Raw genomic sequence first — 16,743 nt, forward strand, 5'->3', positions numbered from 1 at the left:
TAGTAGTAGTAGTAGTAGTAGTAGTAGTGTACCATACTTTTATACAGCATTGGTGCTACCGAAGCAGTTTCATGCAAGGATTATGCTGGATTGTTTGGCATTGCCTTCCCAGTATTTAGTCAGAGTCGAATTTGTAATTTTTTTCTGCATGACTTCAATAAGTACAGGGTGCAGGACTTCTCTGAAACATGCTGGCTAAGCCTGGCAGTCAAATGAAAATCACACCCTGAACGGCCATCACAATCGAACCCACGTACACGAAGCACCACAAGTACTGAGCAACTCTGACGAGCAGTGATAAATGAAGATAAATTAAAAACAAAATAAAACCTGTGGGATGACTGATGTAGAATTTGCCAGAGCCACACCAATGACACTGGAGAGGCTGCTCATACAGCAAGGAACGGCTATTAATGTTCACTGCTCTGCAAAATCTGCTTCTATACAAGAAAATCCCAAGTTTAGAACGTTTGGCTCATGCTCAAGATGGTGTTTTTCATTTTTCACAATTCCATACATTGTCAACTGCAGTGAATATTGATATAGACACTGTATTTCTTAAATGCAACAACAGAGCATTTAACAATGCAGTCTCGCTGTAGTATTTGTCTTGGCGACCCTATCAACTATATTGTTACGAATCTGGAAGCCATGTGCACACAGACAGCCAGAGTCTCCGTAGCTAAGTTATTTCGATAAGTATGTGTTTATAGTTAGAATCCTTCCTTCTGTCTAATGGGAATTTCGTGTGTGCGCTACGAGTTATTTTTTTAGTTAGGTTTATTACATCCACTACAACAACGCCACCGTCCCGCACTCGACCCGGTTTCAATTGCCACGTATTTTTGGCTGATGGCGTGGGCAGAGCCTCCATCGCCTCAGATTGAGGCTCCGCCCCAAGGCAGGGCATGGACGTTTCCTCCAGCGAATGAGCGAAGGGCGAGCATGACACGCACGCCCCAGCCAATCGGGAGGTGACCACGAGTCGTCCGACAACCCATCGTCCAATCAGGAGGCGAGTGGCGAGAAGAGACCCCTCCCTCCTCAGAAGAGTAGAGTGGTTGTCAGGACCAGGGTTCGGCAGAGAGGAGATCGTGGCGATTGCCGAGTGGTCTGTCATCGTGGCTGAGTGGTTGTCGACGAGGGCTCTGCAGATGGTCGTGGTCGTGGTTGGAGCGGTCTGCGGTCCTTTGGAGGGCAAGTCTGGTGACCAAGCAGCCAGGGTCATGGGCCATGGACTTCGGGTCATGGGTTTGAGTCCCACCATGGTGGTTTGGTGGTCGGTGGTTCCCACCATGGTGGTCGGTGTGATTGCACGAGGCGGGACAGGTACCCCGGCCCGGCTGTACCGACTAAAGACCCATGGGTCGTTTCTTTTGGGTGTGTGTGTGTGTGTGTGTCCGTGGGCTCCGTCTGTAAGTAGAAGTTGTGCAAGTGCTTTACTTTGCTTGTACATTACATTTCTTTATTCGTGATAACTCTGCTCTTTGTTGTGCTTCCCCTCCCCGATTATTGTTATAAATAAACCCCTGTTAAATGTACCAGCCTGTTTTCTGTGCTTTCCTCCATTGGCCGAGCATGGTGAGTATTGAGAATTAGTAGGGCTGTTCGTGCTGTAAATTGTTCATTTGGTCCGGCGCGGCTTTGGTAACTTCTGCTCGGTTACGCCGGATCGAGTCGGTGATCGCGACTCGATTCGGACAAAGTCGGTCGAGGGTGTAGTTTTCCCCTGGAGTTGGACGACGTGGGTATTGAGGTATATTGAAATTAGGCAATTAACCCCACCCCATGCAGTCTAAATATTGGCGACCACGGTCCGCTTAGGGACCCGTGAACTCTCGGACTTATCCGAGTCACGACCTAAATTCCGGGTGCTCGGTGGAAGACGACTCCACTGCTCCACATAGTGGTCGTTTATCACCACCAAACCCCAGCCCACACAATATTTCGTTGATCCGCATGTGGGTGGACGGACACAACTTCTAATAAGATAATATACACACGCACGCACACAATCACACTTCTTGACCGAGCAAGGCAAAAATACTTTCACTCTCATCAAACCTATACATTACTTACTGCAAGGCATTGCAACTTATTTAAGAGAAATGGAACCTTTAGATTGGCCTTTTGTTTTTCTGGCGTCGGCAAATACAACGAATCCGGTGAAACGTTGAGCGATACGTTACAAACTGAAATTGTCGTCATCAAAAAAGCCACGTAAGCAAATTACAAATTTAATGGAGCACTTAAATTCCAAGATGCTTCACAAAACCACATTTGATTCGAAAAAAGAAAAGAAAAGTACATACGTACATGATAATTACACTGAATACAACACAGAAGAGAAATCAAGATGGCATGAAAGGGTGTTCAGTTGATCACATCCGTGCTCCATTCACATTACACTGATTTATATAACCACAGCCTGGAGTGTTGATGCAAAAAAAATAGTCTTACATCTACAATTAGTGCTGGCACTTAGGCAGACTCAGATGAAGAATATCATGATATACAAGTGTTTGATGTTGACAAACGAGTGCAAACAAGATTGCAGAGCAAAATTTTCAATGTTGAAAGGGTTAAAAATGTTGGTGCATCTATTTGCGAAATTAAGAGGTGTCGATTAAGAAGTGGAGGGACACAGCAATAAGTAAAGTGCAGCATTGATAACACACAGTTGAAGGGATTAAGGATAAATTATCAAAGTAATTTCAATCTCTGCCCCTGACGTTGGCTCTGAAGCTGCGGAACATGGAAGGGTGGTCAATACCTCATTGGAAAGCTCTTGGATGGGGGAATTGTTGAAATTGTTGTTGAAAGAAGAACTGGCCGACTGCTCTTTGATCACGATATTGTTGCGGGCCGGCGGGGTAGGGTGAGAAGACCACTAGGTGGGGGAAACTACATCGATTCCCACCAGACTCCCCGGAATTGTAGGCCGTCGCTCACAGATAATTCCGTGACGCGGCGGGTCACTTAACCGACCATGGACGCCAATAACTCAACCGCGTGACCGAGGGTCCTCCCGCCTATGGGTGAATCGGGTTACCTAATTAACCACGCGGTTTAATCACCGGGGAACCATGCCCTCGGTACGCCTTGTCCGAACCGGATCACTCTACTGGATCGGATCTCCTTTCCAGATCGGATGCAGCCGAGCAGCACTGCCAAGGACGTACCGGCGAGAAGGAACGGATTGTTGGGGATAAAGACCCGGCTAGACTTAGATCCGAACCATGCTGGACCAATGAGAGAAAAAACAAAGGCGAGCTGGGAACATTTCTACAACAATTATTTATTTACAATACGTGAGGAAAAGCATGTGGCACAACAAAGGTTTATTGGGTGCGTAACACAGGGAAAGACGAGAGAGATGTGGGGTGTGGCAATTATACAAGCAACTTACAAAGCAGACACGGTGCAGACTTGATGCGAGATTGTTCAAAGTAACAACAAAAGATCATCTACAGGCTTACTTGACAGACAGGCACCAACACACTCAGACAAAGAAAACCCAATGAAAAGAAAAGGACTTTTGCAGCCAGGGAGGGAAGGGGTGGAGGTTATAGTTTTTGGGTACCTGAGCGTTTCGGGGGAAGGGATGCTCCGTGGTGCGGTACCCGACAATGGTTGCGTAGTTTGGGCCACAGCCGCACGTGTCGAGATCGTGTCTGTAGGAGGAGCTTGAGTGAAGAAGGGCGGAGACCAGAGGGCGAGGGTGGAGCAATAGGCAGGACGCTTGGTCGACGTCGTGTGGTCAGAGACAAGTAGCAGGAACACACATTTCACTCCTCCTTCAATTCCACAATTCTCCTAAATTCCTCCTCTATTCCTTCTTTTACACAGAGGATTTCTCCATGCTTTATAGAGCCCGAGGTTCGGGGAGGAGCCATGTCCGAACCGACGTCATCGTCCAAGCATTCCGACTGGCTCCGACCCTTCACGTGGTCCGCCTTCCTGGGCTGGGTTTCGGCCAGACGCCGGTATAGCCCGCCCACCTGGGTGCAAAACGTACGTGACACGTCGTGCCTGTCTGGCCTTGGATCGTCACGCTGTTGAAAGTGAGACGAGGGGAGCAAGCGAGGCATATTTACCTCAGAAAATAAAAGGAGGGAATAAAATAAAAGGGAAAAATGATTTAATAACCTAACTAATAGCCCATCGCAACAAACTCCCTCGTCTTCCCACTAGACAAAAGGTAGGGACCTAATGACACGTATATTAATGGAATAACTGACTCAGGCCAATTATCTGTTGTATGCATGCGGTTCCGAGAACCGCAACAATGACATACCCCCACTTCCGGTATTCTGTTGGAACCTGTTGCAGACTGAGGACGGAAAGATAGCAAGCGTGGTCCATCGTGAAGTGCTGCAATGACATACTGGTCAATGGGTACAACATCAAAAATGTTTCCGTTCCTTTCTTTAATTTTGGCCTGTGCAGTACGAGCAATCATCGAGTTTGACTAGAAAGAGAAAAGCCACTGAAGTTGTACCATACATGAACTGTTTTTCCAGGTTTTTAATCACTTCATAGGTGGAAACAATATGACACAATGAAGAGGATGGAAGGATGAACCATTTGCAAGAGAATTATAGTGATTGAGACTTAAAATCATAAAATATGAATTGGTGTTTCTGAAGGCATCTTTCTTCACATCAAAAACATTAATAGCATCATAGCAAAATAAAAAAAAAATTTTTTAAAGAAAGAGCATAAGTAAAGGTCATTTTGATCAAAAAAATAAGACTCCATGACATGATATGAAAGATAACACAACATTGGGAACAAATATCCATTTTACATACATGTTCATTCAAGGTTGATGCTGAAGGCACCAAAATTATTATTTTTATTGATTACGAGTTTTGCTGTACATCACCCTTGTATACACAATTCAAGGATGTAAATGTTTACTCTTTCCAACAAAGTGACAACTTTCTGCCACCTACGTGTCAAAGTACCCCTTCCATCAAAACGGTGCTCTTGTTACATCATGCAGTGCAGAAAAGGTGGAGGGTTTTAACATTCAACCTGAGCATGTGCAGCATTCGGCCGCTGGTTTCATCATCTGGGTGTATCATGTCACGGGGGAACAGCTGTGCCGCTAACTCAGTGCTCCTTATAGGTTCAAACAGGAATTTGGCCAGGGTGGAGGTAATAACTTGCCGACTCTTCATCGCAAGACACCCTGGTATATTTAACATCCAATAGCTAATGCTAGGTAGCAGACAGGTCCATAGCTTAATGTCTTTCCAAAGGATGCTGTACTCATTAATGCAATGTCCTGCCTGCAAAGCACCGGTCCAACAGTTTATAGTGAGGTTTGCGGCAAACTCAGACTGGGCAGCCCAAAGGAGATTATGCAACCTCCGAGATATCCTATCAGCCCACCCAGTTTGAAGATGATCACGATTTTTGATTTATGGCTGGCCATGGAGGGGAAGACAAGGCTCGTTGCACAGATAATGCCAGATGCTGCACAAGGTGAGGTGCCTTCGCACGTGCACATAGTCGAATATCTCCAGTGAGTGGAACAATACAATGCAACAGAAGCGGCGCACCAGTCTTTATATCCTGTGCAGCAAACAGGAACTCTTCACCTGCAAGAGATAAATTCCCCCCCCAAAGGTTCAAGTCCCATCTTAAGGTTCCTCAGAAACGCGAATGAAGATTAATCGCATTTGAAAACATGAAGCGAAGTCTCCCGAGATGAAAAATAGAATAAAAGATACAATTAAGTGTGCATTCAAAATTTTAACACTGATCTGCAGCAGTTAACTTGAAGGCTTTCTTATTGCAAACTGCATAGTGTAACCTACTGGGCTGCCTTTTGTTATCAGTTTACTACTTAAAATCCCCTCCCCGTGCTTACCAACAGTGGCGACATTACAAAACCCGACCGCACGTAAAGCTTGCATGGCAAAGTCTGGCAACCATGCCTTGCCTGGTGCAGTAGAGAACTGATTAAGTGAGCCAAGTGGGTCAGGAGGAGAAACAGCAAATCGTGTTTCATGAATAGCACTGGTCCACAATTTTCCAAACTCTTCTGTGCTCAAAGCGAGAGCCCTGCAAAACATGAAGCACAACCGTAAATGTACAAGTTATTCATCTGAAATTTCACAAAGTATCTTTTTCCAATATGGCATCATTCACACACGATGAAGACAACCACATGGAAGTGCCTGCCACACAAAATGAAGAGATGGAGCAATGCAGTTACATCGTGAGCAACACATTAAATTCGTTCTAGCCATGTGTTGGGGAATCTTAAAAATTGCAAAAATGCACCCCTTCATGCTTCCTTCAAGCACAACCTTTCTCTGTCCTTTATTTACCGATCTGCTACTATCCTAAACAAAAACAAATATAGTGGAAAAAAGAAGAAGGGAAAATAAACTAAATATTTAAAACATAATATAACTAGAGTGTTCACAGAACAAGATGCCCTGCACAGTGTTACTTCAATTGTAATAGAATTACAAGAAATAGAGCAATCAGATTGCAGACCCTCACCAGGGCTTCTTGTGTGTGGTGTTTGTGTACTGGTGTGTTCCATAATCAATAACAGACATAACTAGAACTGCCACTTTATAACTGCAAGCAGTGATGACTGGGTACCAAGACGTCCCACTTTGATGAAATCCCACTATCATCGGATACCTCACCCTGACCCATGACGTTAAAAAAAATATTATTAATCATTCAATTGAATTTAAAATGGGATTAAAATAATTTCAATTCAAATCAAATGGAAGACCAAATAGGTCCAGTCCTGAATTGGAGTCATCAGGTCAAGTATGGAAGCATGCATCGGAGCAGCGCGTCCCAGCGTCCACTTTCCACCGGGACTCCAGGGGCCTCTGTCTGGCCATCCCCCAGGAAGATGCCTGGCCCATTCCCATCTCCTTGAGATGCCGATCAACCTGCTGCAACCATGAGACATGTGGTCGGCCTATCGGCCTTCTCCACTCATGAGGCTCCTTGGCTGAGAGAATCTGGTGAGCACGATTAGCGTCAGGAAAAGGAGCCACATGTCCATACAGCCACAGCTGACGCTCACAGACTATGCAGGTAACAAATCTCATTTGAGTCTCTCTTAGCAACCGCTCGTTGGACACAATGTCCGACCAGCAAAAGCCAAATATTCTCTGAAGAGACCTGGTACCAAATCAATTTAAGTTTCTGTCTTAGATCCCTGGTCAGAGTCCAAATCTCACATCCATAGAGCAAAACTGGAAGCACCAAGGACCTGAAGACTTGTACTTTCTTCTTCCTGCACAGGTACCGGCAGCGCCATAGCCCAAGATCCAGTGAATCCATGATTCCCTAGGCGTGACCCAGATGTCTATTGACCTCTGACTCACAGCCAGCAGAGACATGAATATCACTGCCAAGGTAAGTTAAATCTCTGTGACCTCAACATCCTCACCACAAATAGGTAGAGACCAGGATAGCAGCATCCAATATGTCATTGAAAACCTGGATCTTAGTTTTGACCCAGGAAACCCATAATTCCATCGGCTCAGACACCTCATTCAGGACCTCGAGGGCCCCCAAAAGGATATCTGGAGTCTCTGCAAAGATGACTGCAACATCTGCGAAATCAAGTTCAGAGATCTTGACATTCCCAAACGATGCACCGCAGCTTGATCTCTCCGACATCCTCCCCAGAATAAACTTCGTACAAGCGCTGAAAAGTGTGGGGGCCAGTATACACCCCTGACGAACCACAGTAACAACTGGAAATAAGTCAGAGATGGTACCACCACATTTCGCAGCACGATCTCAGTACCAGAGTAGAGTTCAGAGATCAGATTGATCAGTTTTGGTGGCACCCCACGAAGACCAATAATTCTCCAGAGAGAATCCAGATTCACTGAATCGAACGCTTTACAGAAATCAACATAAGCTGCAAGCAGCCCCTGCCAAAACTCTTGTCTGCATTTGGTGAGGACCAGAAGGGTAAGGATACGATCAATCGTTGACCTTTATGGTGTAAAGCCTGACTGCTCTGGACGCTGGTGCTCAAGCAGATGGTGGCAAAGCCGATCATGAATTATCCGAGCAAAGACCTTGCCCGGCAATGAGCGCAGCGTCACCCCTCGGAAGTTGTTGCAGTCCTGGTGATCACCCTTCCCTTTCCAGAGAGGGACAACAAGGCCCCTCTTCCAATCTGTTTGGATGATGCCTGTGTTCAAGGCACAACACAGAACTGCATGCAACAACATGAGTCCAACATTTCCACCAGCCTTGAAAAGTTCAGTATGGATGCCTCTGATCCCAGCAGCTTTACCCCATTTCAACCGGTTCACCGCAGCCTGTGTTTCCACAATCGAAGGTGGATCAGAGTTGATTGGAGGGTCAGCAATAAGGAGAGTAACAACCCTGACATCCAACTCAACAGCTGGTGGATCAACCTGGTACAGCCGCTCAATGTAACAGGACCAGCGGGCCTTCACTTCAGACCCATCACCCTCTCCTCTAACTGCCGTACACCAAGGGAAGGGCTTTGAGGAACACAATGTGTGAATTCCCCTGTAAGCAGGACGGGAATCACTTAATCAGAAGGAAAGAAAAAAAGAAAAAGCAAAGATGAAGTCATCAGGAGGAAACTGGATTGGATTCGCATTTCAGCTGCTCCTCCTCTACCCTCAAACCCACCCAGACACAGTCAAGTGAGCCTTATTCAAAAAACAAACAAACAAACAAAAAAAAACTCATCTCAAAAAATTAAATAATTCTGGCTGCCAGACCATGTGTCCGATCAAGTTGAAATTTAAAACATGTATTCATTATCACTACTAGATCATAAATGTGAAGTTTCACGTCGATTTATTCAGCGGTTTCAGAGAAAACATTATTTCATATTTTTCTTCAATCCAATATGGCTGCCAAACCATGTGACCGATCAATTATTACTGAACAAACTTGTACACCCATGGCTTGGGGAACATGTGACATTTCCCCTTGATTTGTCCAGCCGTTCTGAAGAACATGTTTTTTAATGGTTTTAGGGTAAATCCAATAAGGCTGCCAAACCATGTGACATATGATGTCATATGTGTGAACCTTTTGTTCCTCATGGATAGGTGGTCATATGTGTAAAGTTTTGCCTCGATCTATTCAGCCACTTCAGAGAAGATTTTTGAAGGTTTAAAAAAACAAATAAACAATATGGCTGCCGAATCACGTGACCGATGACGTCATCATTTTTTTCTTCTTCTGTGGACCATTTTATACCTAGATGACCCTCAAAAATTTTCTTACTGATCAGATGTGGCTCTCGATATGCAATGACGTCATTAAAAATAATAATAATAATAATAATATAATAATAATAATAATAATAATAATAATAATAAAAATCGCACATTCCTCATGAGGAGTACTTGCCATGTGCCAAGTTTCGGAGATACAGAGGTCCAAATTTTTCCATTTTTCGAACATGGCTGCCACACCACATGACCTATGACGTCATAATTATCATTAAAAACATTCTACATGAGTAGTCGCACCTATGGTGAAAATTTCTTCTCAATCCGACAAGCGGTTGTGGAGAAAAACAAAAAAGTTCTGTGCGGCCAAAGAAACAAACAAAGACAGACAGGCAGACAAATGGACCCAAACGCAATACCCTCTCCTTCGGCGAGTGTAATGATTTTAACGATCGTTAAAAATAAAAATATATATATATGTATATCCGGAAGTTTAATGCTATTGAAGCAGTCTTATACATGACCCTTATTCACTACCCTGTTTAACATGTGCAAGTAATGCTAAACTAGAGGTTCTTGGAAGTATTATGAAGGTAATTTGTGTTCCACAGTGTTCAAAGATATAATTCATTTCAAATAAAAGTTTAAATAGGTTTAAGGCCAAATAAATAAATTTATTCTGGGTTTACTGCCGTTTTACCCAGTGTCGATTACATCACCCTATCCAACACATTGCATTAGTTTTTCATGCCTGATTGCTTGTGTTCTTTATATCGTCATTAAAAACAGGAAGTTTCCTGTTTGGAATGATTTTCAATTTTGTTTGACTGCCAGGCAAGCAGACGGAGTAAAATATTATCTCACTCCTCTTTGCACATGTGCGGTCGGGACGAGTTCAGAGTCAAAATACTGTTCAACGGTAGGTTTGTCTTCCAATTCTTGTTCTGATTAGTGTTCAAAATACACGTATAACATTCAGTTTGAATAAATTGTTCCTCGATCATAAACTGATAAGACAGACACAGAGGGACATGAACCAATTGCTTAAACCCGCTTTTTGCTTTGTGTGCACGAGGTAACAATGATAGAGTAAAAATAACGACAAAGAGTGAATTGGCAGGGAAGAAGTGGGACTCAGCAAGGGAGAGGGGTGGCATAGGGCAGAGAGTGGGAATCAAAAAGGAAGTTTGGGGGAAAGGCCTTGCAGGAACAATATTTTGTTCGTCTCCCAAAATGGTTCCTCAAGACAACATACAGTGTTGCTCAGACCTTGGGAAGTAAAAATGAAATATGAACATTCCGTCCATAGTGAATACATTTTGGATGCTGTCGTTCTCCTTCACAAAAGTCTTTATTCTTGTGATCTTCAATGTCTGGAATTATTTAGTTCAGTTTGTAGATCTGAGATTTTTTTTTTCACAAGCCCCACCTGCAAACACCTACAAAACATCGACGAAGAAGAAATCTGGATGCAACAATGGCATACAGGAAGAGATGACACACCCATAGCTTGTCCAAAATATCTGATAAAACTTTCACGAAGCTTCTTGTCAGAAAGTGAGAAACTGTCAGCAAAGTGATGTAAACAGGGTCCAAGTTATTCCATCAAATGGTATAAAAGCTCCACTTCCAGCTGACAGCAGACTTAAGGCCGTGCATTTAGGCCCAAGAAAGCATCCTCGCAGATGCACTACCAGAGGCAGTTTAACAGCCAAAGATAAATTCCATAGGGAATTTATTTTATTATTTCCTGAGAATGTTTTCTTTCCTAAACTACACGAATATAAAAAGGATGTTTCCACTTAGCAGACCAAGATCTTCAAGGTGCGTTCATCTTTCTGTCACATGTTTGAAGCACAGAATGAAAATTGCTCAAATGGTGGCTGTCAGAGAGTGGATTACTACCATGGGTGTGTATAATACATATTACAAAAATTAGATATGCACTGTGCACATCCAATTTCTTACACCATTCCCTCCTGCAAATTAAACCTTTGGCTGGTGGTTTTAATCGAGGCATTGTTTTTTTTGCACAGTAGGCAACAAATGTGCATTGGAATTCACACAGCAATGGCAGTGATGGGACACGGATTTGAATCACCAGAACAGCTAAAAGGAGTCTTCGATCGTTATGTACATTACATACACACATACATTAAAATATCCATGAATTAATGGAAATTGTAAAAAAAAATTAAAAAAAATTCATGATAGTAAGAATAATAAGAATAACAATAATCCGAGTATTCATTTGCAATTGGACACTGGCTTTGACACCAATACAAATTTTTATTACAGACCCGAGGCATCATGCCTGGTGTTGGCTTAATGGTTAGGGTGGCGGGCTTTGGATCCGAGGGTCCCGAGTTCAAATCCCGCTCAGCAGTTGAATTAATACCAGGTGGGGTTAACTCGGCCTATCATCCTTCTGAGGTCGGCAAAATGAGTGCCAGCTTTCTGGTATACTGTGTCGGAGTGGGGACCGGTACAGGATTGTGCCCAATAGCTGAGGAGACTGCAGAGGCAGCACCAATGCTCTGTACAGAGTATGGTCCCAATCTCCTCCTCCGAAGCATCAAAAAAGCTACATACATCAAACAAACAGTTTCCAGTGTAGCACCTCGCTGCTATTAGAGCATTTAAATGGCATCAGATGTGGCAATAAATGTGAATTGTTGCTTCCAGCTTGCCAACTCGATGACATAAGTCACCATTTGCATTTTTGCCCTCTCCCTCCCTATCCCGTATAGAATCCTTTGCGGACATGGGCAACTTGCTTGTGATTATAAATATACGATTGGGTGATCCCGGTAATGGAGAATATCCATCAAGACGAACGATCTGTAATCTACAGAACATATCAGTTTGTCTTAAATCTGAACCAGAATCGACTTTTTTAATTTTCTCCCAAATATTATGCAGTAAAAAGTGTCAAATCATACTTCCTCTGATTCTGTGCTTAACCCAGAAAATCAATTCGGAAATTCCCCAATGCCTCGAAATGTACCGATCTCAAAATTCGACTTTGAGATTATAGCATTGATAAAGAGCAGAGCATGTCTGAGTGTTCACAGCAAGCTACGACAATGATCACTGGTGACAGATCAATAATTTTTGTCCGAAGAAATGGGTTTATACACTTTAAGGTAATTGTGTGATGTCTAGTCATATAGTTACCATTGTACTGTATTATTTCCCCAAGCTGCTCGCAGCACTTCCCTTCACTACTTACGTTTGGCTGGAGACATCCTTTATGGATTCTGATGCAAGGGACAGCTCACGATTTGTCCTTGATAATGATCCATGTCCCTGGATTCAAAACCAATTATATACACAATCGTTAGATCCTTGTATCACTCTCCTTCAAGATTTCATTGTTGTAATTACTGCAAAGCAATATTCTTTATTCAAAAATATTAAACTTCGAGTTGTTTCCATCAGTGCCATTGTCTACCATTAAACTTTATTGTTTGTTTATTTATTTATTTATCACTTTTCAATGTTCTTGTCATTGATATAAAGTTCTCGAATGTCCTTGCATTTTGTGTTGTAGAAGCTCCTTTACGTGTCTGAGACACTGCATAAAAACAAACAAAAAACCCCTCATATACTGTGCTTGAGAAAAGTATTATTTGTATTGTTTTTTTTACCTGTATGTTTCCAACACCAGCAAAAAGAGCAGCTGCCAGTTTCTTCCTCCCTGCCTGTATCTCCTCGTCCTTTTCCCTCTCCCTGTTCTCCCCATGGCTCACTGCTCCGAGCACAGATGGTGGATGGGACCCAGATTCAGAACCACCAGGGGGTGTAGGTGGTGCGGTTGTGGCTGTGGGCCGAGTAGGGGATGGACAGTGAGTCCGACCCTCTGGCCCCCAGACACGTGTGGCTGGTTGAGTAATATCAGCAGACACATCTGAGCTGGAGAAGGAAAGAGGTACAAGTTTGGTATGTCAACACAATATGCAATTTATATTTGAATGAGACCATTATTTAATTTTTTTCCACAAGTTAATGACCCATTTTTGCTTTAAACTGATCCATTCATAATTAGTATTGTACTTCTGGCAGACAGCTTTGTATATTGTGCCTGCACTCATTTACAAACTGTCTTTTTTTTCTATAATCTACCTTCAATTCTTCCCTCTCTGATCCTGACAAAAAGGTTCCTTAAAATTATTCAAACAACAAACAAAGTACCTTAAAATGCCAACAAAGCTCCCTCAAAATACATGGTACTAGTATATAGATTCAAAGAAATTGCTTTGTAACGTTGCATGTATATACGATACCTTTAATGACAGGCTTCAATCGATTATTTAAAAACAATTGTCATAATGGATGAAATCAACAGGACCTTGAGCCTGGTGTTGGCTTCGCGGTTAGGGTGGTGGCTTGCAATCCCAGGGTCCTGAGTTTGAGCCCCATTGGCCACTGAATTAACACCGGGGGTTGACTCAGCCCGTCATCCTTCCGAGGTCGGCGAAATGAGCACCAGTATACTGGTAATAGGGGCACTGCATCAGCGGCATAGCTGCTCCCCTAACCAATGATGTAACCAGCAGCCAAAAAGGCAGCACACAATGGGAACAGGACCTTGTTCGAACTTAGCCCAGACCAAAATAGCATCCCTTCTACTACAGTTCCAAATATGGGTTTAACGCTAGTTTTAAGCAGTCATTCTCTGCAGACTACTGTAATTACTCTGCCATCTGTGATGGACGGACGTTATGTTTTCACCCCAGTCTGTCTGTTTGTTTGCGTGCAGGATATCTCAAAAAGTTGTGGACAGATTCAGACGAAATTTGTTGGACAGGTTGGGTGTGTGACAAGGAAGAAATGATTTAATTCCAGCGAATATCCGGATCCAGATCCAATAATTTCTTTAAATGATTCTTAACCATTGAGTGACAGGGCCAAAAACGATATATAGCATGATATCTCAAAAAAAGGTTGTGGATGGATTCAAACGAAATTTAGTGGATGAGTGGGATGGGTGACAAGAACAAGCAAATTAGATTTTGGAGGTCCGGATCCAGATCTGGCCGATCAGTAGGTAACAAAACATAAACTGTTCAGCCTGGCAGAAGTATGTGCTCCACAGAGTGCTGTTCTCGTTAGAACTGTAATCACTTCAGTTACTGGCAATCCTTACTGCAGTATACAAACCACAATAGCATAACCTATAGTAATTCAACATTCAACTTAAACTGCCAGGAAGTATATAAGAGTACAACTACATTTCTAATGAGAACAGCACTCGGTAGAGCACATCCCTCCACCAGGCTGAACAGTTTGGGCCAAATTGACGAATGGCGTTTAAGCGAGCATCTTGCTGACACACACCTAACCCTTAAACACTGACAAAAACATTGTTGCACACGCACAGCTAATCACCTGTCTAAACAGCAATTTATGAAGGGAGATAAACAGCCATTTAGTTGGGTGCATCAAAACAGATGATTAGCCTGTGAAGCACTGCACATATCTCCAACATCCAATTGAAATGATGCACTTGTAGCGAATCACTAAACCGTGGACATTTGTTGGAGGGGAATCAGTGCATTGCTCTTCATCATAGGTTGCTCCAGATCATCTTGCACGAGGTTCAGCAGCCAGCAAAATGATTCCTTCAAGAATATGCATTTCCGGACAAATTTGATATTGTCATACTTTTCATACGGACACAATATTGTCATACTTCTTGCAGCTTATACATGCAAGCATGGAAATGGCCACAAAACGATGACGACGACGACGACGACGACAGGATTGCATCTATCCTTAAAGATTCTCAATGCACGTCGGCAAACTGTCCTATTCCTTTCCTCTTCTGCCTCCTCTTGAGCTAATTCAAGCACTCCCAACACATCCATGTTATTCACTGTCCCATGTAAACTACCAATTATAAACCACGCAATTCTTACGCATCCCTTTACTGTAGTTATTTTCTGCAGACTACTGTAATTAGAACTGAAATTAACTATAGTTTTAACTCTAGTATTAAGGAGTAATTCTCTGCAGACTACTGCAATTATAAGTGTAACTTCAGTTACGGCAATCCTTACTGCAGTACATAAACCACAATAGCGTAACCTATGGTGATTCTAAATTTAATTTAAGCTGCCAGGAAGTACACGAGAGTACAACTGCAGTTCTAACTATACCATTTTTGCCTAATGCTTGATTCAAGGCCTTAAACGCACTCTTAAACATGCCCTGGCCGGCATGTAAAAGTTTCTTTGTTATTGAAACACTTGTTGTTAGGTTTTGATCACGCATTAGATAATAACTTCAGCGATTGGCGACGAACTTTGAACAGGTGACCATCACATGATAAGTCATTCTACATGTGTCTAACTCTAAAACGCCTGTCATAAATTTGGCCTTTTACGTTTTGTATCCCATAGATAGACCGAATCTACATCCGTACCTCAAACAAAATTTAATCAGCTTGTTCTTGTCACCGATCCAACTCATCCACCAAGTTTTGTCACAATCCGTCCACAACTTTTTGAAATATTGTGCAATATATCGATTTTGGCCCCATCTCTCAATGGTGAAGAATCACCTAAAAAATTTCAAAAAATTGTCGTATATGGATCCGGATCTTCACGGAAATCAAATCAATTCATCCTCGTCACACACCCAATTTGTCCAGAAAATTTTGTCCGAATCCGTCCACAACTTTTTGAGATATCCTGATCACAGACAGACAGACAGACAGACAGACAGACAGAGGTGAAAACATAACTTCCTTCACCTTAAGTGGCAATGCCATTTTTGCCTGGGAGGCAAACCACCATGGGAAGCCAGGAGAAGCTGACACTTCGAGTATTAACCCTGCCCAAAACGTCAGCTTCTCCTTGCTTCACAGAGCAGTTAGCATACCTCAATCAACGTCCTGTTGGTTTCATCCACTGCTATACATGTGCAGTTGTATTTATGGCTTCAATGACCACAGCAGTCAAGAAATTTTCAAGCTGATAATCAGGTGCCGAATCAAAATGGCCAGCATTTGAATGCCAATGGACTTTTCAATTAGACTTAATCAAAAAGGCACACATATACAGCATTCAATGCCACACAAATCTTGTGCCGAGTTTCCTCACCCAGCCTCCTGGGCCCACGAGTTCCCTGCTGTAGATGTTGGTGATGTCCTTTGTCCAACAGATTCACTCAAGCCACGTGAAACGTGGACCTCCCTCACATCATAGGATGACCCTGTCAAATGGATTTACATATCATGAAAAAGGAACAGTTGCAGGGATCAAGGACTGAGGATCAAGGACAACCCAGCACAAGCATGTGTTTGGTGTACGCATGCAGAAAAGGAAGCATGTTAAGAGCAGGGGTAAGAAGATGATAAAGTGGGGGGAAAGTGCAAGGACACCGCCACTGTAAAGTACAGAGAGAGGGTTGAGGAACTTAACGAAGAAGTTGAAGGTTTTTTTAAGGAGTGGAAGAAGTACAGAGAGGCATTGAAGGCATTGAAGCTGATATAGGAAGATTGTGTGAGGAGGGA

At 43.0% G+C, this 16,743-nt stretch overlaps 1 protein-coding gene across 3 annotated transcripts in view; it reads right to left on the minus strand.

Moving 5' to 3' along the window:
- Nucleotides 1-4,512: 4,512 nt before the first annotated feature.
- The window catches only part of AP4E1 (adaptor related protein complex 4 subunit epsilon 1), a 137,634-nt gene continuing 125,403 nt past the window's right edge, over nt 4,513-16,743 (minus strand). For 2 of the 3 annotated variants that reach the window (XM_085871032.1, XM_085871034.1), the window contains 5 exons: nt 16,331-16,442; nt 12,875-13,139; nt 12,457-12,533; nt 5,882-6,075; nt 4,513-5,609 (listed from right to left, as the gene is read on the minus strand). In XM_085871032.1, the coding sequence (XP_085727158.1) occupies nt 5,416-5,609; nt 5,882-6,075; nt 12,457-12,533; nt 12,875-13,139; nt 16,331-16,442 (842 nt within the window). In that variant the 3' untranslated portion in view covers nt 4,513-5,415. The remainder of the gene's footprint in view (nt 5,610-5,881; nt 6,076-12,456; nt 12,534-12,874; nt 13,140-16,330; nt 16,443-16,743) is intronic. The other variant, XM_085871033.1, reaches the window with a different exon arrangement.

This window comes from Eptatretus burgeri, chromosome 2 (assembly GCF_056783735.1).
Source record: "Eptatretus burgeri isolate ZD-2024b chromosome 2, Ebu_testis_v1, whole genome shotgun sequence".
NCBI lineage: Eukaryota > Metazoa > Chordata > Myxini > Myxiniformes > Myxinidae > Eptatretus > Eptatretus burgeri.